This window comes from Aquarana catesbeiana, linkage group LG06 (assembly GCF_042186555.1).
Source record: "Aquarana catesbeiana isolate 2022-GZ linkage group LG06, ASM4218655v1, whole genome shotgun sequence".
Lineage (NCBI taxonomy): Eukaryota > Metazoa > Chordata > Amphibia > Anura > Ranidae > Aquarana > Aquarana catesbeiana.
Window position 1 is genome coordinate 3,363,987 of NC_133329.1, and position 25,993 is coordinate 3,389,979.

A 25,993-nucleotide genomic window follows, 5' to 3' on the forward strand; every position below is an offset into this window, starting at 1 on the left:
CTGGTGGGAGGGGCCAGCAGGGGGCTGTACACAGCTTCCTGGAAACATCCCAGCCCCCCCCGGCCTCAGTACTCCTCTCAAGAGCCCTAAGTCCAGAATCCTGATGCAAGCAGTGGGCTGGCCCTTGGGAGGAGTTATGTAAATATCAAAATGCCTTGACAGTCTGAAGGAGTGGGCGTTCCTAGGAGGGCTGTATTTGCATAGGTAACGCCCACGTGTGATACTGAGCCTCCGTGATTGAAAGAACTGAAATCCAATTAATGGAAGGGGCGGGGCCAGGGAAAGTCAGGCTGGGGAGGAAAGGGCTAAATGATGCAAGCTGTCCTCTAGCCAGGAGCCAGTACACCTGTCCAAGACTGAAGGGGAGGAGCCAGTACACCTGTACAAGACTAAAGGGGGAGGAGCCTGTACACCTGTGCAAGACTGAAGGGGAGGAGCCGGTACACCTGTACAAGACTGAAGGGGAGGAGCCAGTACACCTGTACAAGACTGAAGGGGGAGGAGCGTGTACACCTGTGCAAGACTGAAGGGGAGGAGCCGGTACACCTGTGCAAGACTGAAGGGGAGGAGTCGGTACACCTGTGCAAAACTGAAGGGGGAAGAGCCGGTACACCTGTGCAAGACTGAAGGGGAGGAGCCAATACACCTGTGCAAGACTGAAGGGGAGGAGCCAATACACCTGTGCAAGACTGAAGGGGAGGAGACGGTACACCTGTGCAAGACTGAAGGGGGAAGAGCCGGTATACCTGTGCAAGACTGAAGGGGAGGAGCCGGTACACCAGTGCAAGACTGAAGGGGGAGGAGCTGGTACACCTGTGCAAGACTGAAGGGGGAGGAGCCGGTACACCTGTGCAAGACTGAAGGGTGAAGAGCTGGTACACCTGTGCAAAACTGAAGGGGAGGAGCCGGTACACCAGTGCAAGACTGAAGGGGGAGGAGCCGGTACACCTGTGCAAGACTGAAGGGGAGGAGTCGGTACACCTGTGCAAGACTGAAGGGGAGGAGTCGATACACCTGTGCAAGACTGAAGAAGGAGGAGCCGGAACACCTGTACAAGACTGAAGGGGGAGGAGCCGGTACACCTGTACAAGACTGAAGGGGGAGGAGCCAGTACACCTGTACAAGACTGAAGGGGAAGAGCCGGTACACCTGTGCAAGACTGAAGGGGGAGGAGCCGGTACACCTGTGCAAGACTGAAGGGGAGGAGCCGGTACACCTGTGCAAGACTGAAGGGGAGGAGTCGGTACACCTGTGCAAGACTGAAGGGGAGGAGTCGGTACACCTGTGCAAAACTGAAGGGGGAAGAGCCGGTACACCTGTGCAAGACTGAAGGGGAGGAGCCAATACACCTGTGCAAGACTGAAGGGGAGGAGACGGTACACCTGTGCAAGACTGAAGGGGGAAGAGCCGGTATACCTGTGCAAGACTGAAGGGGAGGAGCCGGTACACCTGTGCAAGACTGAAGGGGGAGGAGCCGGTACACCTGTGCAAGACTGAAGAAGGAGGAGCCGGAACACCTGTACAAGACTGAAGGGGGAGGAGCCGGTACACCTGTACAAGACTGAAGGGGGAGGAGCCGGTACACCTGTGCAAGACTGAAGGGGGAGGAGCCGGAACACCTGTACAAGACTGAAGGGGGAGGAGCCGGTACACCTGTACAAGACTGAAGGGGAGGAGCCGGTACACCAGTGCAAGACTGAAGGGGGAGGAGCTGGTACACCTGTGCAAGACTGAAGGGGAGGAGCCGGTACACCTGTGCAAGACTGAAGGGGAGGAGTCGGTACACCTGTGCAAGACTGAAGGGGGGGTGGCGGATGGGGATATAATACAAAGTATTCCATAATATCCGATGTCTCTTCTAGCTGGATCCATAGAAAAAGGAATGAGGCGGGGTTCTTCTTTAATCACCCCGTACTTTTACAGAGAGTGCTATGTCTACACAGTGGCGAGGACAACAGTGGGTAGGTACAATGGAGGGGGGGTGGTGGGGATGGGGGTGCGAATGGATGGGGACAATGCAGTGGTGGGTGTTGGAATGGATGAAGACAGTGTTATGGATATTGGAGGGGACAGTGGTGGGAATGGGTGGGACAGAGGAGGGGACAGTGGTTGTGATGGGTGGTGGGTGGGGACAGTGTTATGGATATTGGAGGGGGTGGTGGTGGGAATGGGTGGGACGGTGCTATGGATATTGGAGGGGGTGGTGGTGGGAATGAGTGGGACAGAGGAGGGGACAGTGGGGATGGGTGAGAACAGTGTTAAGGATATTGGAGGGGACAGTGGTGGGTAGGGATGAGCTTCGTGTTCGAGTCGAACCCATGTTCGACTCGAACATCGGCTGTTCGGTCGTTCACCGAATTGCGAACGATATGGGCCGTTCGCGCCAAATTCGTGTGGCGCGTCACGGCCCATAATTCACTGCGGCATCGCAGTGCATTGCTTGCTGATGATTGGCCAAGCATGCACTATGACCCGCATGCTTGGCCAATCACAGCGCCGCCTTAACAGAGAGCCGTAATTGGCCAAAGCCAAGGAGGCTTTGGCCAATTATGGCTCAGGGGATTTAGTACACGCCCCACATTGTGCAGTGTGTTCCGGTGTGCTGAGAAATAGAGAGAGAGAGAGACAGTGTCATTTCATTTGAGTTAGCTAGATTAGGCAGGACAGTCAGTCAGTTAGCTGCACTTAAAGTGTATTGTGTATATATATGCATCCCAGGTGTTGCATATATATATATACACTGTATTCAGTTTAGCTAGATCCGTTCCTGTTATCTTCTAGACTATTTACATTTAGTGCAGTGCGTCCTGCTCACAGTGTTCTGCTAAACCTACAAGTTAGTGGGGTGCGTCCACCTCACAGTGTTCAGCTAAACCTACAAGTTAGTGGGGTGCGTCCTGCTCACAGTGTTCAGCTAGATCCGTTCCTGTTATCTTCTTACTGACAGGCACGCTTGTCTTGTTACAGTAAATACAGCTACCTGAAGAAAATTACTGGTGTTCTTTTGATCCTATTAGTACCACAGTCAGGCAGCTAGACTATTTACAGTTAGTGCAGTGCGTCCTGCTCACAGTGTTCAGCTAAAACTACAAGTTAGTGGGGTGCGTCCTGCTCACAGTGTTCAGCTAAACCTACAAGTTAGTGGGGTGCGTCCTGCTCACAGTGTTCAGCTAAAGCTACCTGTAGAAGGTTGGTGGTGTTCTCATACTACAGGCAGGCAGTTGATTTTGCTAGCTGCAGTATCAGTACATATATATATATATATCCCAGCTTAGTGCAGCTACAGGCCATTAGTATGTCTGGAAGGCCAAGAAGGAGAGGCAGACAGTCACAAGCCAATAAGAGAGGGCAAGCAGGCTCTGTGTCTAGTGCTGGTCGTGGAGACGGTGCATCCTCATCAGCACGTGGCCATGGGACACGCTTGGCCTTTTTTTTGGCAGCTGGCCATGTTGAGCCGCAACATGCGGAAGACTTGGTTGAGTGGATGACCAAGCCGTCCTCATCCTCCTCATCCTCTCTCACCCATGCCCAGGGTACTTTGTCTGGCAAAGCAGCGGCCTCTTCCCTCGGCTCAATGTCATCAGTGACTCCTTCCCTAGCCCCACCATGTCCTCCTGAGGAGTCCCTCGAACTGTTTGACCACAGTGTTGGGTACATGCTGCAGGAGGATGCCCAGCGTTTGGAAGGCTCTGATGATGATACTGAGCTCGATGAAGGCAGTAACATGAGCACGGACAGAGGGGGTGCCCAAGAAGGACAGCAATCTGGCAGTCATGCTCCCCCTGCTGCAGCATACTGCCAGGTTTGCTCCAGTGATGAGGAGGGAGGGGATGATGAGGTCACTGACTCAACGTGGGTGCCTGATAGGAGAGAGGAGGAGGAGGAGGAGGAGGCGGCACATCACCAACGAGGCAGGATGCCCTCCAGGGGCCAGCCTAAGGGCAGCACATTGACTGCATCACACCCCAAAGCTCCACATGTGCAGGGCGCTGCAGTCTCTGCGCGTTATTCAAAAAGTTCTTTGGTGTGGGCCTTTTTTGAGACGAGTGCATCAGATCGCACCACTGCTATTTGCAACATATGTCTCAAGCGTATCTCACGTGGCCAAAACATCTCCCGCTTGGGTACCACATGCTTGACCAGACATATGTTGACCTGCCATGCAGTTCGTTGGCAAGCGTATCTAAAAGACCCACACCAAAGAACAAAGAGGACCTCTCCTTGCTCCTCATCAGCTGAGATTTCCAACCCCACTAGACCTTCAGTCCTCTCTGAGACCTGCACTGAGAGGAATGAAGGTGTAGAATTAGGTGTGTCACAGCCAAGTACTTGTGGGCAATCTGCTTTTGGTACACCGACGTCAGATTGTACCAGGCAAATTTCCCTGCCCCAGCTGCTGCACCGCCGAAAGAAGTTTGCTCCCAGCCATCCACATGCCCAGCGGTTGAATGCTAGCTTGGCAAAATTGCTAGCACTTCAACTGCTGCCTTTTCAGTTGGTAGACTCTGCCCCCTTCCGTGAGTTTGTGGAATGTGCGGTTCCTCAGTGGCAGGTACCCAAACGCCACTTTTTCTCACGGAAGGCGATTCCGGCTCTCTACCAGCATGTGGAAGGCAATGTCCATGCCTCGCTGGACAGGGCGGTCAGCGGTAAGGTGCATATTACCGCTGACTCATGGTCCAGCAGGCATGGACAGGGACGTTACCTAAGTTTCAAGGCTCATTGGGTGACTCTGCTGGCAGCTGGGAAGGATGCAGGACAAGGTGCAGTAGTGTTGGAGGTTGTTCCGCCACCACGCCTCTAAAATGCTAATGATTGTGACAGACCTCTCTCCTCCACCCCCTCCTCTTCTTCTTCCTCCATTGCCTTTTCCTCGGAACCAGCGGTGCTCCGTAGTCGTTCAAGGGGCTACGCAAGTACGCAGGCCAAAAGATGCCATGCGGTGCTTGAGCTGGTGTGCTTGGGGGACAGGAGCCACACTGGGGCAGAGGTTCTGTCAGCTCTGCAGGGGCAGGTTCAGAGGTGGTTGACGCCACGCCAACTTAAGGCAGGAATGGTGGTTTGCGACAATGGCACCAACCTCCTCTCTGCCCTCCGACAGGGACAAATGGCCCATGTGCCCTGTTTGGCTCACGTCCTTAACTTGGTGGTGCAGAGGTTCTTGGGCAGGTACCAGGGCTTACAGGATGTCCTGAGGCAGGCCAGGAAAGTCTGTGTGCATTTCCGCCGGTCATATAATGCCAGTGCTCGGCTGACGGACCTCCAAAAGGAGTTTAACCTGCCCAAGAACCGCCTAATCTGTGACATGCCCACCAGGTGGAACTCAACGTTGGCCATGCTGCAGCGGCTGCACACGCAGCAGAGGGCCATCAATGAGTACCTGTGCGACTATGGCACCAGGACAGGGTCAGGGGAGCTTGGTTTTTTTTCCCCACGCCAGTGGGCCATGATCAGGGATGCATGCACTGTCCTGTCACCATTTGAGGAGGAAGAGGACGAGGAGGAGGAAGATTGTGACAGTGCATGCATCAGTGACACTGTCCCCCTTGTCCACCTGTTGGAGCACATGCTGCGTGGAATAATGGACAGGGCACTTGAGGCAGAACAGAGGCAGGAAGAGGAGGACTTCCTTAGCTCTCAAGGCCCCCTTTATCCAGACAGTGTTCCTGCGTGCCCGCCGATCACACAGGAAGAGGACGAGGAGGAGGAGGAGGAGGAAGATTGTGTCAGTATGGAGGTGGAGCCTGGCACTCAGCATCAGCAGCAGTCTTTAAGGGATCAATCCCAAGAAACACATGGACTTGTATGTGGCTGGGAGGAGGTGGCTGCGGACCATGTCGTCCTTAGTGACCCAGAGGACTCCGGACCGAATGCCTCAGCAAACCTACGCTGCATGGCCTCCCTGATCCTGCAAAGCCTGCGTAAGGATCCTCGTATTCGTGGTATCAAGGAGAAGGACCAATACTGGCTGGCAACCCTCCTTGATCCACGTTACAAGGGTAAGGTTGCGGACCTTATCTTGCCATCGCAGAGGGAGCAGAGGATGAAACATTTTCGGGAGGCCTTGCAGAAAGGTCTGTGCAACGCGTTCCCAGAGACTGGGAGGTTACAAACTCCTGTTTCTGGACAACGTGTTGCTGAGGCTTCGGTCAGTCAAAGAAGGAGCGGTGGAGAAGGTGGCCGTCTGACCGATGCGTTCAGACAATTTTTTGGTCCGCAGCCCCAAGGTATGATCGGTTCCAGCAACCATCGCCAGCGTCTGTTTTACATGGTGCAGGAATACCTAGGGGCAAGATCAGACTTGGACACCTTTCCCACCGAAAATCCTCTGGGTTACTGGGTCTTGAGGATGGATCACTGGCCAGAGCTTGCACAGTATGCAATTGAGCTACTGGCCTGTCCTGCATCCAGCATTCTTTCGGAACGCACATTCAGTGCTGCTGGAGGCGTGGTAACCGATCACAGGGTGCGTCTGTCCACTGACTCGGTCGATCGACTGACCTTCATAAAAATGAATGAGTCTTGGATCACCACCAGCTACCAAGCACCTGATGCTGATGTAACCGAATAATTTTTTTTGAAATCTCAGATCCCTTCAAAGACTGCCTATGCTGATGCTGAGTGACTATCCTGAGTAATTATCCTCTTCCTCCTCAATCATCACGCTGATAGCTTGTAAGAACATTTTTGGTTCTGGGCGCCACCACCAGTGCCTAAGGCACAATTTTTCTGCCCCTGTTTAACAGGGGCGTGTAATTACAATTTTTGATGCAATACTTTGCAGCAGGGCTCGTTCCTGCATTCCAACCAGAGTGTCTGTGAGGGGTTGCAGTGTTGTGGCACCAGCACCAGTGCCTAAGGCCTAATTTTTCAGCTCCTGTTCAACAGGGGCATGTAATTACAATTCTTGATCTAATATTTCACAGCAGGGCCCTGTGAGGGCTTACAGTGTTGTGGCCACAGCAACACCTAAGGCCCAAATTTCTGCTGAGTATATAGGGCAGGCCCCTACTTTCAAACAACTAACTTACAAACGACTCCTACTTGCAAACGGAAGGAGACAACAGGAAGTGAGATGAAATCTACCCCTAGGAAGGGAAATTCTCTCCTGTAAGAGTTAATATGGGAAAAACATTTCTCCTTTCCACTGATGCTTTCCAATCCTTGTTCCACAAAAAAACCCAAATTTTCAAAAAACATTTTTCATTGGGACAAAAAGTGAGGTGAAATCTTCTAAAGAGGAGGACAGACAGCAAAACAACAAACCTACAGTCCCTGACTTGTTTGCACCGCCTGTATACTGCTGTTCAGAGTATATAGGGCCTGGTGGCCCCACACCTTTCCTTATTTTAATTTGGGTGCGGGGTTCCCCTTAATATCCATACAAGACCCAAAGGGCCTGGTAATGGACTGGGGGGTACCCATGCCGTTTGTCTCACTGATTTTCATCCATATTGCCAGGACCCGACATGACATTAAACCCGCAAGCAGTTTTAAATGAGATTTTTTCCTTTAAAAATGACATTTGGTGCAGGGACTGTTCTAAACACGGGAAACACGCGTCACTTTACAGGCATACTATAGACACCCCCCAGGTACGATATTTAAAGGAATATTTCACTTTTTTTTTTTTACTTTAAGCATCATTAAAATCACTGCTCCCGAAAAAACGGCCGTTTTTAAAAGTTTTTTTTTGCATTGATACATGTCCCCTGGGGTAGGACCCGGGTCCCCAACCCTTTTTAGGACAATACCATGCAAATTAGCCTTTAAAGTGAGCACTTTTGATTTCGAACATTTGAGTCCCATAGATGTCAATGGGGTTCTAACGTTCGTGCGAATTTTCGGTCCGTTCGCAGGTTCTGGTGCGAACCGAACCGGGGGTTGTTCGGCTCATCCCTAGTGGTGGGGACGGGTGAGGACAGTAAAGGAGGCGATGGTGGAGATGGGGATGGAAATGGGTGGGGACAATGGGGGTAGGGCAGTGGTGGGGATGGGCGAGGACAGTGGTAAGAATATTGAAGGGGATGGTGGTGGGAATGGGTGGGACAGTGGTGGAAACAGAGGTTGGGACAGTTGTGAGCACGGTGGTGGTGGCAGTGGAGGGGGCAGTGGGGGTTGAAATGGGTGGGTACAGTGGTGGGGATATTGGAGGGGGTGGTGGTGGGGATGGGGGTAGGAATGGGTGAGGACAGTGGTGGGGCTATTCGAGGGGTGGTGGTGGGGATGGGGGTGGGAATTGATGGGGACAGTAAAGGAGGCAATGGTGGTGATATTGAATATGGTAGTGGTAGGGATGGGGTGGGAATGGATGGGACAGTGATGGGGACAGCGGCAAGGACAGTGAGTGGAACAGTATTAAGGATGTAATGGGAACAGTGGTGGGGATGGGGGTAGGGATTAAAAGCCCTTGTTGGGGTAACCCTCCCCAATGAACAGCCTTAGACACCTTTGCACCGGATCTGCTTCCCAGTTATGGTGTGGGAGGGGGTGTCTCCTTATTTTCTTTGTTTATTTAGAAGGGTGGGTGGTGGTGGGGAAGGGGGGTGGGAATGGATGGGGACAATGGAAGGGATAGTGAAGGGGGGGTGGTGGGGAGGGGGTTCACAAAGGGTGGGGACAGTGGTGGGTACGGTGTTCCTACAGATTCCCACCCATCCTCACCACTGCCCCACCCACTGTCCATACCCATTTCCACCCCTATCTCGCCACCCTCTCCACTGTACCCACGACCATCATCACCGCTGGCCCCACCCATCTCCACCACCGTCCTCACCACAGTCTCCACCACCGTCCTCACCACAGTCTCCACCACTGTCCTCACCACAGTCCTCACCACCGTCCTCACCACTGTCCTCTCCACTGTTCCCACCACCATCCTCACCACTGTTCCCTCCACTGTTCCTACCACCTTCCTCATCACTGTCCCCTCCACTTTCCTCCCCCTAATAAAGGGGGTCCAACCCGATACTAGCAAGGGGGGCCTAATAAAGGGGGTCCAACCCTCTACTAGCAAGGGGGACCTAATAAGGGGGTCCAACCTGATACTAGCGAGGTGGACCTAATAAAGTGGGTCCAACCAACTACTAGCAAGGTGGGCCTAATAAAGGGGGTACAACCTGCTACTATCAATGAGGAAATAATAAAGGGGCCAATGAGGGTATATGTATCATTTAATATTAAAATGGATTTACTGCTTGGATAAGGGTCTGGTGTGACTTTTTTTGGGGGGGGGGACCCCACTCTTTTTTTTCTTGATGTTTGCTTCCCTTTTTTTGTCCTCACACCCGTACACCAAACACACCTAAGGGTAGCTTGCCACCGCCTTGCAATTTGTCCTCTGACTGGTCTGCTAGGCCACCACACACACACACAGATCTCCATCTGGTAGATCTGTTAGTTCACCGTCTGCATGCAATCTGCCAACACACAGTGCAATTGGATACAAATTAGCAACAAACTTAGACTGAACACATAGACACTACAATCCAACAATCACTCTGGGGATATGTTTCCTAGCTCAGTACACAGAAGACACCCATTCACTTAATTATTTAATACCCCAAAATTAAGCAGTGCGTAAAAACATGTACAGAGAAAAAGAATTACAAAAAAATCAAAAAAGACAAAAAGGACAAACACAGAGTTGACTATTCACTATGAAAATAAAAGGGATAATAAAACAGAAAAAAACTTTACCGGTGTTTATCCCGTGACAAAAGCATGTTAGACCAGCTCCATGTGAACCGTACTGTCAATATTTCATGCTCCACAATTTATGGAGATATGGATGTGGGCTGGACTTTATCCTTGGCCAATTAGCCCAGGTGGGTGTTCCCTTCCCAGCCCGGAGGATATGGATGTGGGCTGGACTTTAGTGCTTGACAAATCAGCCCTGAAGGGTGTTTCCTTCCCAGCCTGGATGATAGAGATGTGGGCTGGACTTTAGCCCTGGCCAATTAGCCCAGGTGGGTGATCCCTTCCCAGACCGGAGGATATGGATGTGGGCTGGACTTTAGCCCTTGGCCAACCAGTCCTGGGGATGTTCCCTTTCCAGTCCATAGGATAGAAATGTGGGCTTTACTTTAGCCCTTGGTCAATTAGCCCAGATTGGTGTTCCCTTCCCAGTCCAGAGGATATAGATGTGGGCTGGACTTTAGCTCTTGGCAAATCAGCCCAGGTGGTTGTTGCCTTCAAAGCCCGGAGGATATGGATGTGGGCTGGACTTTAGTCCTTGACAAATCAGCCCTGAGGGGTGTTCCCTTCCCAGCCTGGAGGATAGAGATGTAGGCTGGATTTTAGCCCTTGGCCAATTAGCCCAGGTGGGTGTTCCCTTCCCAGCCTGGAGGATATGGATGTGGGCTGAACTTTAGCCCTTGACCAATTAGCCCAGGTGGGTGTTCCCTTCCCAGCCCGGAGGATATGGATATGGGCTGGGCTTTAGCCCTTGGCCAACCAGCCCTGGGGATGTTCCCTTTCCAGTCCACAGGATAGAAATGTGGGCTTTACTTTAGCCCTTGGCCAATTAGCCCAGGTGGGTGTTCCCTTCCCAGTCCAGAGGATATGGATGTGGGCTGGACTTTAGTCCTTGACAAATTAGCCCTGAGGGGGGTTCCCTTCCCAGCCCAGAGGATATGGATATGGGTTGGACTTTAGCCCTTGGCAAATCAGCCCAGGTGAGTGTTGCCTTCCCAGCCTGGAGGATATGGATGTGGGCTGGACTTTAGTCCTTGACAAATCAGCCCTGAGGGGTGTTCCCTTCCCAGCCTGGAGGATAGAGATGTGGGCTGGATTTTAGCCCTTGGCCAACCAGCCCTGGGGATGTTCCCTTTCCAGTCCAGAGGATAAAGATGTGGGCTTGATTTTAGCCCTTAGCTAATCAGCCCTGGGAGGTGTTCCCTTCCCAGCCTGGAGGATATGAATGTGGGTGGGCCTTTAGCCCTTAGCCAATCAGCCCTGGGGGATGTTCCCTTCCCAGCCCAAAAGATGTGAATGTGGGCTGGACTTTAGCCCTTGGCCAACCAGCCCTGGGAGGTGTTCCCTTCCACGCCCACAGGATGGTTCTATGTTCTGAAGGGACAGGAAGTTAAATAGGCCATGAATGGCTCTGATGGTCGGGTCAGAAATAAAATTTCCAACACAAGTGCGTCAGTCTGATCACAACAAGACCAATCACTGCTTGGCTGTCGTGATCAGGTGCCATATAACTATTTTGGGGATTTCACCTGGATTCTTTACACACTACACATACAATTTTTATGTACATGTACCCCGAAATGTGTACGATCAGATGGAATTATTTTCATCTCTCTGCAACTAATATTTTAATTTTTTTATGAGAGATAAAACAGATTCCTCTAATCTTTGACAAATAAATGGTGGGTAGACACTTGGGACCTTCCTCCATGTGCACAGGCCTCGTCCCCTACTGGGCTTGTAGATGAATTGACTAGGACTTTCCTTCGAGGCTTTGTGAGGTAACAACTCTAAATCTACAAGGATGGGGACATTTTATTGGCACCTAAGTGTCAGTCCTGGCCAACAGGTTGGCCCTTTTCATTTCAGATACCAATTTGGGACCATCTGTCTACTGAATTAGGAGAATATAGTGTCTTTAACACCACTGAAATAAATTCTATCTACAATGCTACTTCTACGTCTATGTCCAGGTATTGGTAAATCTATACCACTTTTACATTTATGTTACAACATCACTGGGAAGTTTGACCTTCTTGCCAGACCAGCTGCTTTTCAGAATCGTTGGGCAAAGTTTGGAGTTGCCCAGGATCACAATGGTGGACTGAGCGGTGGGATAGATCAGAACAAAGAACAGTGCCGCCAGGTCAGAGGTGGATTGAACAGTCAGGGAGGACGCCAAGAGGCTGACCTCGGAGAGGTAGAAGATGGAGTAGAATACGATGAGATAGACCATGATCCGTGCCGCCCTCATGTGAGCGTCCAGTCTGGGAACGCTGAAACCAGAAGGATTGTACTTCATACTATGGTAATGGACCAACAGAGAGGTCAGAGTGAGGATGATGGAGAGGACAGCCAGTACAAATGGCAAACAGCAGCCGAAGGTAATGGTCAGAAATTTATAGGTCTTACTCAGCTGGATGGTAGCATCAATCATCCAAGGACTGGAGGTGATGTTCCCGGTTATGGCAGCCAACTCCATGTCGGTGTTAACAATCCAAGGACCAGAGGTGACATTCCCGGTGATGGCAGAAAGATTAATGTTGGTGCCAACGATAAAAGAACTGGAGGTGACATTCCTGGTGAGCTTCAAATTAATTTCCCAAATGCTTGCAAGGCTTATGGCAAAGGACCCAACTCCAGACCCTATTAGGAATCTGGTCACAACATTGGTGATGTTAGTCTTTAGATAAATGAAGAAACTGAGCTTGAAGCTGACGATCCTCAGGCAGTAGTAGACACACAGAGCCGCCGTGATCCAAAAACTGAAGTAGAACTGGAAGATCAGAAAGACGGAGATAAGGGAGTAGACGTTGTGAGATTGGAGCATCCCAGGGAAGATGATGAACAGGAAGGTGCAGATGTTCATGTCGCTCTGCAGGCAGATGTTGTTGATGGCCATGAGAACCAAAATCTTATCACACAGACTCAGTGGACGACCTCTTCTTCTGTCAGCAGCATTCACACCTATAATGTAGATGTTTAGGAGGACCCCCAACGCACACTCAACAATGGCACAGATGAGCCCCACCACCCAGATAAAAGCCACCATCCTCTGTCCTACCGTGTGTCTGAGCTGAATGAGGAAAAAGGTAGAGGAACGTTCATTAAAACTGATTGAATGGATGCAAATATCTCCATGATGTTCATTACCAGATCTCACGCAACGGGAAATCTGATCTTCTGCCTATAGGATAGAGAGCCTAAGGAATACTCATATTGTTCCATCGCAGGACATGGAGGGGGGGGGGGGTATTGGCATCTCTCTCTGCAAATGCTCATCGATTATTGCAATTGATTCTAGATATTGGTTGTTGATGAAATGTAGGACAAAACCTGAAAAAAGGCAAAACTGAATCCGAGAAAATTTACAAGATCAGAAACATTATTTAACATATTTAACCACTCAAGGACCGAGCCTCCTTTTGAGATTTGTTGTTTACAAGTTAAAAACAGTTTTCTTTTTGCTAGAAAATGACTTAGAACCCCCAAACATGATACATTTTTTTTTCTAATACCCTAGAGAATAAAATGGCGGCCGTTGCAATACTTTTCTGTCACACCGTATTTGCACAGCCGTCTTACAAGCGCACTTTTTTGGAAAAATAACACTTTTTTGAATTAAAAAATAAAAACAACAGTAAAGTTAGCCCAATTTTTTTATACTGTGAAAGATAATGTTACGCCGAGTAAATGGATACCCAACGTGTCACGCTTCAAAATTGCACCCGCTCGTGGAATGGCGACAAACTTTTACACTTAAAAATCTCCTAAGGCGACGTTTAAAAAAGTCTACAGGTTGCATGTTTTAAGTTACAGAGGAGGTCTAGGGCTAGAATTATTGCTCTCGCTCTACCGATCGCGGCGATACCTCACATGTGTGGTTTGAACACCGTTTTCATATGCGGGCACTACTCACGTATGCGTTCGCTTCTGCACGCGAGCTCGGCGGGACGGGGCACGTTTTTCTTATTTATTTTACCTTTTATTTTTTATTTTTACACTGTTGTTTTTTTTAAAAAAAATTGTGTCACTTTTATTCTATTCCTATTACAAGGAATGTAAACATCCCTTGTAATAGAAAAAAAACCATGACAGGTCCTCTTAAATATGATATCTGGGGGGTCAAAAAGACTTCACATCTCATATTTACACAAAAATGCAATAAAAAAAATTGTCATTAAAAAAAAAAATTAAGAAAAAAATGTCCCTTTAAGAGCTTTGGGCGGAAGTGACGTGTTGACGTCGCTTCCCCCCTGCAATGGTATGGCGACGGGTGGCGGCCATCTTCCCCTCACTCGTCTCCATACCCAGCAAGGGACAACATCCGATCGCCTCTGCACCGTCTCCAGGCACCGGGCACCGGAGCGCGATGGGAGGGGGGGCCCCTCTCCCGCCGCCGATAAAAGTGATCTCGCTGCGAATCCGCCACAGTGACTACCATTATTGGAAAGCGGACCGCCGGCCGAAGAAGAGGATACCGGGGGTTATGGCAGCTAGCTGCTGCCATAACAACGATATTCCTCTTCAAAGTTAGGACGTAAATCGGCGTGCAGCGGTCCGTAAGTGGTTAAGACCCTGGCTCCCTGATTTGGCATGCAATTTTACGAGTGGACAGTGTAGGGTCAGGTCTCCTGCTTGACAGGGAAAGTGAATAGCGGTAGGTAAAGGTTCCAGATGAGTAGGGACAGGCTAACGACACGCCATACTTCTCGGAAGCTTTCCATTTGGGCACATACTGGCCAAACCCCATTCTGCCCTCTGAAACAGACGCTGATGGAACATCTGAGACCCGCTCCACTCCACTTTGCTGTTGGGTGTTCCCAGTCAGGTGCCTTCTCGTTGGGCTGTTGTTTCACTGAACTTTGCCTTCAACACAATTCCTGTTTCTTGCATCTGGGCTCTGTGTAGTTACTGCCGTCCCACCATGCTGCACCCAAGCACAAGCAGGTTTGATGCTGATGTTTTGTTTTTGCACGAGACCCTGTTGTCTAGTTTGGCCGATATTCATCTGGCGAAGAAGGAGTGGAGCCGCGGCCCCTTCTTCTGGTCTCTTGCGGCCAAACCTTACACTGGAGTTGTGATACTTTTTTCCGGCATGGTAACCTGTCAGCAGATTATTGCGGTAGAAATTTGGAGATGCATGGTCTTAGACGTCTCCATGGGGGGGGACAGGATCTGAGCCTGATCAACATCTATGGGCCCCAGACAAAATGGGACAGGACATGCCTCTTCATGAAGATTAAGCCTTTTCTTTTTATGGAAAACAAGTGTATAGGTGCTGCAAGCTTCCCACATAAAGCTCTGCCCGGTGCGCAGACCTTGAGGCTGCTGACACCTCCAACGTACCAGAATAAGGAAAGGGATGGTCGGCACTCAGGATGACATCCAAAATAGTATTCCTTTATTTAATACATGTACAGAGCTGTAAAACCACCTACGTGTTTCGGACGTTAGTCCTTAGTCATGGCTAAGTCATTAGCCATGACTAAGGACTAACGTCCGAAACGCGTAGGCTGTGAAGTGGAAGGAAAATTATAAAAGATACAAATTAACATGTGAAAAGTGTGGGGGGGATTTGTATTCAGCCCCCTTTACTCTGATGCCCATAACTCAAATCTAGTGGAACCAATTGCCTTCAGAAGTCACCTAATTAGTAAATAGAGTCCACCTGTGTGTCATTTAATCTCAGTATAAATACAGCTGTTCAGTGATGCCCTCAGAGGTTTGTTAGAGAACCTTAGTGAACAAACAGCATCATGAAGGCCAAGAAACACACCAGACAGGTCAGGGATAAAGTTGTGGAGAAGTATAAAGCAGGGTTAGGTTATAAAAAAAATCTCCCAAGCTTTGAACATCTCACGGAGCTCTGTTCAATCCATCATCAGAAAATGGAAAGAGTATGGCACAACTGCAAACCTACCAAGACATGGCCGTCCACCTAAACTGACCGGCCGGGCAAGGAGAGCATTCATCAGAGAAGAGCCAAGAGGTCCATGGTAACTCTGGAGGAGCTGCAGAGATCCACAGCTCAGGTGGGAGAATCTGTCCACAGGACAACTATTAGTCGTGTTCTCCACAAATCTGCCCTTTATGGAAGAGTGACAAGAAGAAAGACATTGGAGAAAGAAAGTCATAAGAAGTCCTGTTTGTAGTTTGTGAGAAGCCATGTGGAGGACACAGCAAACATGTGGAAGGAGGTGATCTGGTCAGATGAGACCAAAATTCATCTTTATGGCCTAAAAGTAAAACTCTATGTGTGGGGAAAACTAACACTGCACATCACCCTGAACACACCATCCCCACCGTGAAACATGGTAGTGGCAGCATCATGTGGTGGGGATGGTTTTCTTCAGCAGGGACAGGGAAGCTGGTCAGAGTTGATGGGAAGATGGATGGAGACAAATACAGGACAATCTTAGAAGAAAACCTATTAGTCTACAAAAGACTTGAGACTGGGGCAGAGGTTCACCTTCCAGCAGGACAACGACCCGAAACATCCAGCCAGATCTACAATGGAATGTTTTAGATCAAAGCATATTCATGTGTTAGAATGGCCCAGTCACAGTCCAGACCTAAATCACATTGAGAATCTGTGTGAGTGTAGTGCGACAATCAGTGCCTGATGAGGCACTGATGAACACTGATTGGTAGCACTGGTGGGCATTGATAGGTGGCACTGGTGGGCACTAGTAGGTGGCACTTGTGGGTACTGATATGCACTGGCAGATGGCACTGGTGGGCACTAGTAGGTGGCACTGGTGGGTACTGATATGCACTGGCAGGTGGCACTGGTGGGCACAGATGAGGCGGAGGTGGCTCTCACTGTTCGGGACCGTTGTCCCTTTGACAGAAGCCGGTGATTGACTTTTTTTTTGCTCACACTATCAGCATGAGCAGAAAAAAAGCTGATTACCGATCTTTTGTTTACATTATGTGATCAGCTGTCATTGGCTGACAGCTGATCATGTGGTAAGGGGCCAGGATTGGCCCCTTACACCGATCAGTGATCAGCCGAGTCTCATTGACTCGGTAATCACAGAAAGCTACACACGCACCCCGCAGAGCAGCTCGTGCACGGGAGGACATCCATTGACGCCCTCCCGGCAATTAAGGCCCAGGCTGTAGCCGTCATTCGGCTATAGCGCGGGTGGGAAGTGGTTAACAATAAAAAGGTAAGATCAGAGCACATTGCACACATAAAAGACGAGGATGGGAGGATGGTTACAGATGACACAGAGAAGACAACTGTACTAAATGCCTTCTTCTCCTCAGTTTTTACTGAAAAGGAGGGGTATACCAACCACGACTGTACTGTTAGTGACACAACACAGGGCCAACCCTCGTAGCTAACAGACGCCGGAGTCAAGGAAAGACCAGATAAACTTAATACAAATAAATCACCAGGACCTTACACCCGAGAGTCCTCAGAGAACTTAGTCAGGCTATAACCAGACCATTGTTCCTAATCTTGGTGGAGAGCATACTGACTGGAATGGTACCAGAAGGGAAAAAAATGTAGCGCATACTAAACATATTGAAAAATTCTGTTAATAATAACAAAATAAGTCCATGTGAATAAGTCCTTGAAATCTTATAAAATATAATCAAGATGAAGACCACCAAAACCATATATAAACACAATTAACAAAGTAATATTGCTTTGATGGAAGATAATGTCCAGCCTTTGCCATATGGGGTACACTTACCTCCAGGATTTCCATCTTGAGTTCCAGTGGTGACGATCTACCTTGAATATCCTTGGAGGTCCTGTGGAATCCACGTCGGAAGCTTTCAACTGCCTGGATATTCCTCCACCTGCCCTGCTGGGCACATTTCCTTTAAGACTCCATGTCGCTGACAAGGGAGTCCACCGGATCCGGTAAGAGTATCCATTTATCATTCATCTATTAATGTAGACCTTTGTGACGGTGTTCTTACCCATCGATCCACTTCACCCTTGCCAGCCCTTGGATACCCACCGTCCCTGAGTGATCGTGCTTGTATTCATTCACAGTGAACACTCCATCACTTTGTTAATTGTGTTTATATATGGTTTTGGTGGTCTTCAATTTGATTATATTTTATTAGGTTTCAAGGACTTATTCACATGGACTTATTTTGTTATTATTAACATAATTTTTCAATATGTTTAGTATGCGCTACATTTTTTTCCCTTTTGCATAGGTTGCTTGTCACACTGTATGTAGCTGCTCCTTTCTTTCAGTGGTTAGCGCAGTGTTTCGTATTTTTGTTTCACTGGAATGGTACCAGCTGATTGGAGAAAAGCCAATGTGGTACCAATATTCAAAAGGCAAAGACATATTCCTGGGAACTACAGGCCGGTCAGCCTAACATCAATAGTGGGTAAATTATTGGAAGGGATGATAAGGGTCTATATCCAAAAATGTACTGAAGAAAAAAGTACCATTAATAGTAATCAGAATGGGCTTACGAAAGGTCGTTCTTGCCAAACCAACCTGTTAGCATTCTACGAGAAAGTGAGCTGCCATCTAGACAGGGGAAGGCCAGTGGATTAGGTGTACCTGGATTTTGCAAAGGCATTCGATACAGTCCCCCATAAGCGCTTCATATACAAGCTGAGGTCTGCAGGCGTCGACCATAAGGTGTAAAAAAACGGGTTACAGGGGCGTGTCCAAAGGGTGGTGATAAATAACGTGTACTCAGACTGGTCCGGTGTGGTAAGTGGGGTCCCCCAGGGTTCTGTCTTAGGACTAATTCTGTTTAATTTTATTCATAAATGATATAGAGGACGGGATAAACAGCTCAATCTCAGCGTTTGCGGACGGCACAAAAATAAGCAGGGCAATAACTCCACATCAGGAAATGGAGATTTTACAGAAAGACCCAAACAAAATAATGGGATGGGCAACTACATGGCAAATGAGGTTTAATGTGGAGAAATGTAAAGTAATGCATTTGGGGGCAAAAAACATAAATACAAACTACTCACTAGGGCAGCCTTTCTCAACCTTTTCAACACAGAGGAACCCTGGAAATAATTTTCCGGTCTTGGGGAACCCCTGCTAAAAATGAAAAATCTACAACTCATCATTCATTAGTGTGATGGTCCATGAGAAGAATGCTTCTTACACTTGTAGTTATTGGGAAGAATTACCTCTTTACAGATAACTAAAAAGATCAATGGTGTCCTTGAGAACTTACCTGAGAGGCAGAAATTGACCATTGCTCAGGGAACCCCTAGCAACCTCTAGAGGAACCCAAGAGAAACCCTGCACTAGGGGGAGAACCTCTGGGGGAATGAAGGATGGAGAAGGATCTGGGGGTCCCAGTAGATGACAGAATGAGCAATAGCATGCGATGTCAAGCTGCAGCTACCAAAGCCAGGAGAAGATTGGCATGCATAAAAAAAAGGGGATATACTCCAGAGATAAAATTCTATCACTATATAAAACTCTGGTCGGCCACACCTGGAGTACTCCGTCCAGTTCTGGTCACCAGTCCTCAGAAGGGATTGGCTGGAGATGGAGAGAGTCCAGAGAAGGGCAACTAAATTAATAAGAGGACTGGAGGATCTCAATTACGAGGAACGACTACAAGCGCTACATTTATTCTCGCTGGAGAAGAGACGCTTGAGGGGAGATATGATAACGATTTACAAATATCTCAATGGGGATCCCAGCATAGGAAAAAAACCATTCAGTCTAAGGAAGTGTGAGAGGACACGGGGGCCACACAATGAGATTGGAGGAGAAGCAGTTTAACCTTAAAATGCGAAGGGGGGTTTTCATTGTCAGGGCGATGAGGATGTGGAATTCCCTTCCACAATTGGTGGTGGGAGTATGGATATCTTAAAAAGCCTCTTGGATGTGCATCTTAAAGAATGAAACATATGGGAAATAATTGTAGACATTGACACGCGTACACCTACACAGGTTGAACTGGATGGACTATTGTCTTCAGCCTTACCTACTATGTAACTATGTAGGGTTTAGGAAAGCTTTTTCACCTCTCCTAGAACTGTTCTTGACCAAAAAGAAATACCAATTTGGTGAAACTTTGCTAACAGTCTAATCAAATCCAGTGCACTTATCCCTAGTTAAAAGCTGAGGCCCCATGCACAGCCTGGGCCTAGGATCCAAGGGACACAGCCTGGGCCTAGGATCAAAGAGACACAGCCTGGGCCTAGGATCCAAGGGACACAGCCTGGGCCTAGGATCCAAGAGACACAGCCTAGGCCTAGGATCCAAGAGACACAGCCTGGGCCTAGGATCTAAGGGACACAGCCTGGGCTAGGATCCAAGGGAAACAGCCTGGGCCTAGGATCCAAGAGACACAGCCTGGGCCTAGGATCCAAGAGACACAGCCTGGGCCTAGGATCCAAGGGAAACAGCCTGGGCCTAGGATCCAAGAGACACAGCCTGGGCCTAGGATCCAAGAGACACAGTCTGGGCCTAGGATCCAAGGGAAACAGTTTGGCCCTATGATCCAAGGGACACAGCCTGGGCCTAGGATCCAAGAGACACAGCCTGGGCCTAGGATCCAAGAGACACAGTCTGGGCCTAGGATCCAAGGGAAACAGTTTGGCCCTATGATCCAAGGGACACAGCCTGGGCCTAGGATCCAAGGGACACAGCCTGGGCCTAGGATCCAAGGGACACAGCCTGGGCCTAGGATCCAAGGGACACAACCTGGGCCTAGGATCCAAGGGACACAGCCTGGGCCTAGGATCCAAGGGACAGAGCCTGGGCCTAGGATCCAAGGGACAGAGCCTGGGCCTAGGATCCAAGGGACAGAGCCTGGGCCTAGGATCCAAGAGACAGAGCCTGGGCCTAGGATCCAAGGGACACAGCCTGGGCCTAGGATCCAAGGGACACAGCCTGGGTCTAGGATCCAAGGGACACAGCCTGGGCCTAGGATCCAAGGGACAGAGCCTGGGCCTAGGATCCAAGGGACAGAGCCTGGGCCTAGGATCCAAGAGACAGAGCCTGGGCCTAGGATCCAAGGGACACAGCCTGGGCCTAGGATCCAAGGGACACAGCCTGGGTCTAGGATCCAAGGGACACAGCCTGGGCCTAGGATCCAAGGGACACAGCCTGGGCCTAGGATCCAAGGGACAGAGCCTGGGCCTAGGATCCAAGAGACAAAGACTGGGCCTAGGATCCAAGGGACAAAGCCTGGGCCTAGGATCCAAGGGAAACAGCCTAGGCCTAAGATCCAAGGGAAACAGCCTGGGCTTAGGATCCAAGGGACACAGCCTGGGCCTAGGATCCAAGGGAAACAACCTGGGCCTAGGATCCAAGGGACACAGCCTGGGCCTAGGATCCAAGAGACACAGCCTGGGCCTAGGATCCAAGGGACACATCCTGAGCCTAGGATCCAAGGCACACAGCCTGGGCCTAGGATCCAAGAGACACAGCCTGGGCCTAGGATCCAAGGGACACAGCCTGGGCCTAGGATCCAAGGGACACAGCCTGGGCCTAGGATCCAAGGGACACAGCCTGGGCCTAGGATCCAAGGGAAACAACCTGGGCCTAGGATCCAAGGGAAACAACCTGGGCCTAGGATCCAAGAAACACAGCCTGGGCCTGGGATCCAAGGGACACAACCTGGGCCTGGGATCCAAGGGACACAGCCTGGGCCTGGGATCCAAGGGACACAGCCTGGACCTAGGATGCACGGGACACAGCCTGGGCCTAGGATCCAAGGCACACAGCCTGGGCCTAGGATCCAAGGCACACAGCCTAGGCCTAGGATCCAAGGGACACATCCTGGGCCTAGGATCCAAGGGGACACAGCCTGGGCCTAGGATCAAAGAGACACAGCCTGGCCCTAGGATCCAAGGGACACAGCCTGGGCCTAGGATCCAAGGGACACAACCTAGGCCTAGGATCCAAGGGACACATCCTGGGCCTAGGATCCAAGGGGACACAGCCTGGGCCTAGGATCAAAGAGACACAGCCTGGCCCTAGGATCCAAGGGACACAACCTGGGCCTAGGATCTAAGAGACACAGCCTGGGCCTAGGATCCAAGAGACACAGCCTGGGCCTAGGATCCAAGGGACACAGCCTGAGCCTAGGATCCAAGGGACACAGCCTGGGCCTAGGATCCAAGGGACACAGCCTGGGCCTAGGATCCAAGGGACACGGCCTGAGCCTAGGATCCAAGGGACACGGCCTGGGCCTAGGATCCAAGGAACACAGCCTGGGCCTAGGATCTTAGGGACAGAGTTATAATTATTAGGAGACGTCACAAAATGCAGCACTGCATTAGAAGAGTTTTAGGTTTACTTGTTTTAAATATTGTACAGATTACATACCTTTCAGCCCTTGGTCAGCTGTGGAGGTCACCACCAATGTGCTGGATAAAATCAGCAAGATTACGAGGGTCTTAGACATGGTGGTTGCAGCCAGCAGTGATGGCTCCAGGAGAATCTTTTCTTACCTGAGATACCAGAGATACAATGTCTTCATCTCACCTTTTATACATCACTTTTAGTAGGAAGTACAAATTCATCAAGCATAGGTGTGCACATGGAGTGTTCCGGGTGTGACTAGACACACCCTAATCACCCTGAACTATGCAATTTCCCCATGCAGAGAAAAGGACTCGGGCATCTTTGTCCTCGGTCCCTTTTTCTGTCTCAAAAGTGAGACATCAGGGGTTTGGACCCTGATATTTCACCAAAGCCCCCCAAAGGGGCTCTTAAAAAATAAAAAAATTAAAACAATATTGTAAAAAAATAATAATAAAAATAAAATAAGTAAAAATAAACTACTGACACCGTCCTCTTCTCTACTGACACCGTCCTCTGCTCTACTGACACCATCCACTGCCCTACTGACTCCGTCCACTGCTCTACTGACACCGTCCACTGCTCTACTGACACCGTCCTCTGCTCTACTGACACCGTCCACTGCTCTACTGACACCATCCACTGCCCTACTGACACCGTCCTCTGCTCTACTGACTCCGTCCTCTGCTCTACTGACACCGTCCACTGCTCTACTGACACCATCCACTGCCCTACTGACACCGTCCACCGCTCTACTGACACCGTCCACCGCTCTACTGACACCGTCCTCTGCTCTACTGACTCCGTCCTCTGCTCTACTGACACCGTCCACTGCCCTACTGACACCGTCCACTGCTCTACTGACACCGTCCACTGCTCTACTGACACCGTCCACTGCCCTACTGACACCGTCCACTGCTCTACTGACACCGTCCACTGCTCTACTGACACCGTCCACTGCTCTACCGACACCGTCCACTGCTCTACTGACACCGTTCACTGCCCTACTGACACCGTCCACTGCTCTACTGACACCGTCCACTGCCCTACTGACACCGTCCTCTGCTCTACTGACACCATCCACTGCTCTACTGACACCGTCCTCTGCTCTACTGACACCGTCCTCTGCTCTACTGACACCATCCACTGCTTTATTGACACCGTCCTCTGCTCTACTGACACCGTCCACTGCCCTACTGACACCGTCCACTGCTCTACTGACACCGTCCACTGCCCTACTGACACCGTCCACTGCTCTACTGACACCGTCCACTGCTCTACTTGTTAAGGAAATGATTAAGAGCTCCAATCGAGCCCAAAGTTATCTGCTGCTGTCTCTAATTGGAAAGTGTGGATATGCATGCATATAAAAGTAAACACTCTGAGACACGCTCAGCTCCATTACTTCTTACACTTCTGATTTATTCAAGGCGGTGTTAATGTTTTATACACACAAATACGTCATTGCTATGTTAGTCTAATAGGTACATCTCATTGGTTAAGATAGAAAAGAAGATGGAGAATCTTCATAACGAGGTCTGGCTGTCCTTGGTTTTATCTTCAGTTCCGCGTTCTTCTGATGTGTGGGATGTAGGGGGTACCCGCCATTTTGAGAAAAACATAGGAACAGAGCAAATCTGTATACTTATATAATGAGTAAGGAGAAAAATATGTATACACATAAGAAAATAGACATTTTCAGATTATTATTATTTACATCACATTCCTTCACATACTGACACCGTCCTCTGCTCTACTGACACCGTCCACTGCCCTACTGACACCGTCCTCTGCCCTGCTGACACCATCCACTGCTCTACTGACACCGTCCACTGCCCTACTGACACCGTCCTCTGCCCTACTGACACCATCCACTGCTCTACTGACACCGTCCACTGCTCTACTGACACCGTCCTCTGCCCTACTTACACCGTCCTCTGCCCTACTTACACCGTCCACCGTCCACTGCTCTACTGACACCATCCTCTGCCCTACTGACACCATCCACTGCTCTACTGACACCGTCCACTGCCCTACTGACACCGTCCTCTGCTCTACTGACACCGTCCACTGCTCTACTGACAGCGTCCACTGCTCTACTGACACCGTCCACTGCTCTACTGCCCTACTGACACCATCCTCTGCCCTACTGACACCATCCACTGCTCTACTGACACCGTCCACTGCTCTACTGACACCATCCACTGCTCTACTGACACCATCCACTGCTCTACTGACACCATCCACTGCCCTACTGACACCGTCCTCTGCCCTACTGACACCGTCCTCTGCTCTACTGACACCGTCCACTGCCCTACTGACACCGTCCACTGCCCTACTGACACCATCCTCTGCTCTACTGACACCGTCCTCTGCTCTACTGACACCGTCCACTGCTCTACTGACACCATCCACTGATCTACTGACACCGTCCACTGCCCTACTGACACCGTCCACTGCCCTACTGACAGAGTCCACTGCTCTACTGACACCGTCCTCTGCTCTACTGACACCGTCCACTGCTCTACTGACACCGTCCTCTGCTCTACTGACACCGTCCTCTGCTCTACTGACACCGTCCACTGCCCTACTGACACCGTCCACTGCCCTACTGACACCGTCCACTGCCCTACTGACAGAGTCCACTGCTCTACTGACACCGTCCTCTGCTCTACTGACACCATCCACTGCTCTACTGACACCGTCCTCTGCTCTACTGACACCGTCCACTGCCCTACTGACACCGTCCACTGCCCTACTGACACCGTCCACTGCCCTACTGACAGAGTCCACTGCTCTACTGACACCGTCCTCTGCTCTACTGACACTGTCCTCTGCTCTACTGACACCATCCACTGCTCTACTGACACCGTCCTCTGCTCTACTGACACCGTCCACTGCCCTACTGACACCGTCCACTGCCCTACTGACACCGTCCACTGCTCTACTGACACCGTCCACTGCTCTACTGACACCGTCCACTGCTCTACTGACACCGTCCACTGCCCTACTGACAGAGTCCACTGCTCTACTGACACCGTCCACTGCTCTACTGACACCATCCTCTGCTCTACTGACACCGTCCACTGCTCTACTGACACCATCCACTGATCTACTGACACCGTCCACTGCCCTACTGACACCGTCCACTGCTCTACTGACACCGTCCTCTGCTCTACTGACACCGTCCTCTGCTCTACTGACACCGTCCACTGCTCTACTGACACCATCCACTGATCTACTGACACCGTCCACTGCCCTACTGACACCGTCCACTGCCCTACTGACAGAGTCCACTGCTCTACTGACACCGTCCTCTGCTCTACTGACACCATCCACTGCTCTACTGACACCGTCCTCTGCTCTACTGACACCGTCTACTGCTCTACTGACACCGTCCACTGCCCTACTGACACCGTCCACTGCCCTACTGACACCGTCCTCTGCTCTACTGACACCATCCACTGCTCTACTGACACCGTCCTCTGCTCTACTGACACCGTCCACTGCTCTACTGACACCGTCCACTGCTCTACTGACACCGTCCACTGCCCTACTGACACCGTCCACTGCTCTACTGACACCGTCCACTGCCCTACTGACACCATCCACTGCTCTACTGACACCGTCCACTGCTCTACTTGTTAAGGAAATGATTAAGAGCTCCAATCGAGCCCAAAGTTATCTGCTGCTGTCTCTAATTGGAAAGTGTGGATATGCATGCATATAAAAGTAAACACTCTGAGACACGCTCAGCTCCGTTACTTCTTACACTTCTAATTTATTCAAGGCGGTGCTAATGTTTTATACACACAAATACGTCATTGCTATGTTAGTCTAATAGGTACATCTCATTGGTTAAGATAGAAAAGAAGATGGAGAATCTTCATAACGAGGTCTGGCTGTCCTTGGTTTTATCTTCAGTTCCGCGTTCTTCTGATGTGTGGGATGTAGGGGGTACCCGCCATCTTGAGAAAAATATAGGAACAGAGCAAACCTGTATACTTATATAATGAGTA

General features: G+C 50.1%; 1 protein-coding gene and 1 pseudogene across 1 annotated transcript in view; both read right to left on the bottom strand.

The window, feature by feature from the left end:
* Positions 1–22,154, bottom strand: part of LOC141148139 (uncharacterized) — a 77,046-nt gene extending 54,892 nt beyond the window's left edge. The window contains exon 1 of the mRNA XM_073635323.1: positions 21,999–22,154. Coding sequence (XP_073491424.1) covers positions 21,999–22,077 — 79 coding nt within the window. The 5' untranslated portion in view covers positions 22,078–22,154. The remainder of the gene's footprint in view (positions 1–21,998) is intronic.
* Positions 11,699–12,846, bottom strand: LOC141147472 (taste receptor type 2 member 9-like; annotated as a pseudogene).
* Positions 22,155–25,993: the final 3,839 nt, after the last annotated feature.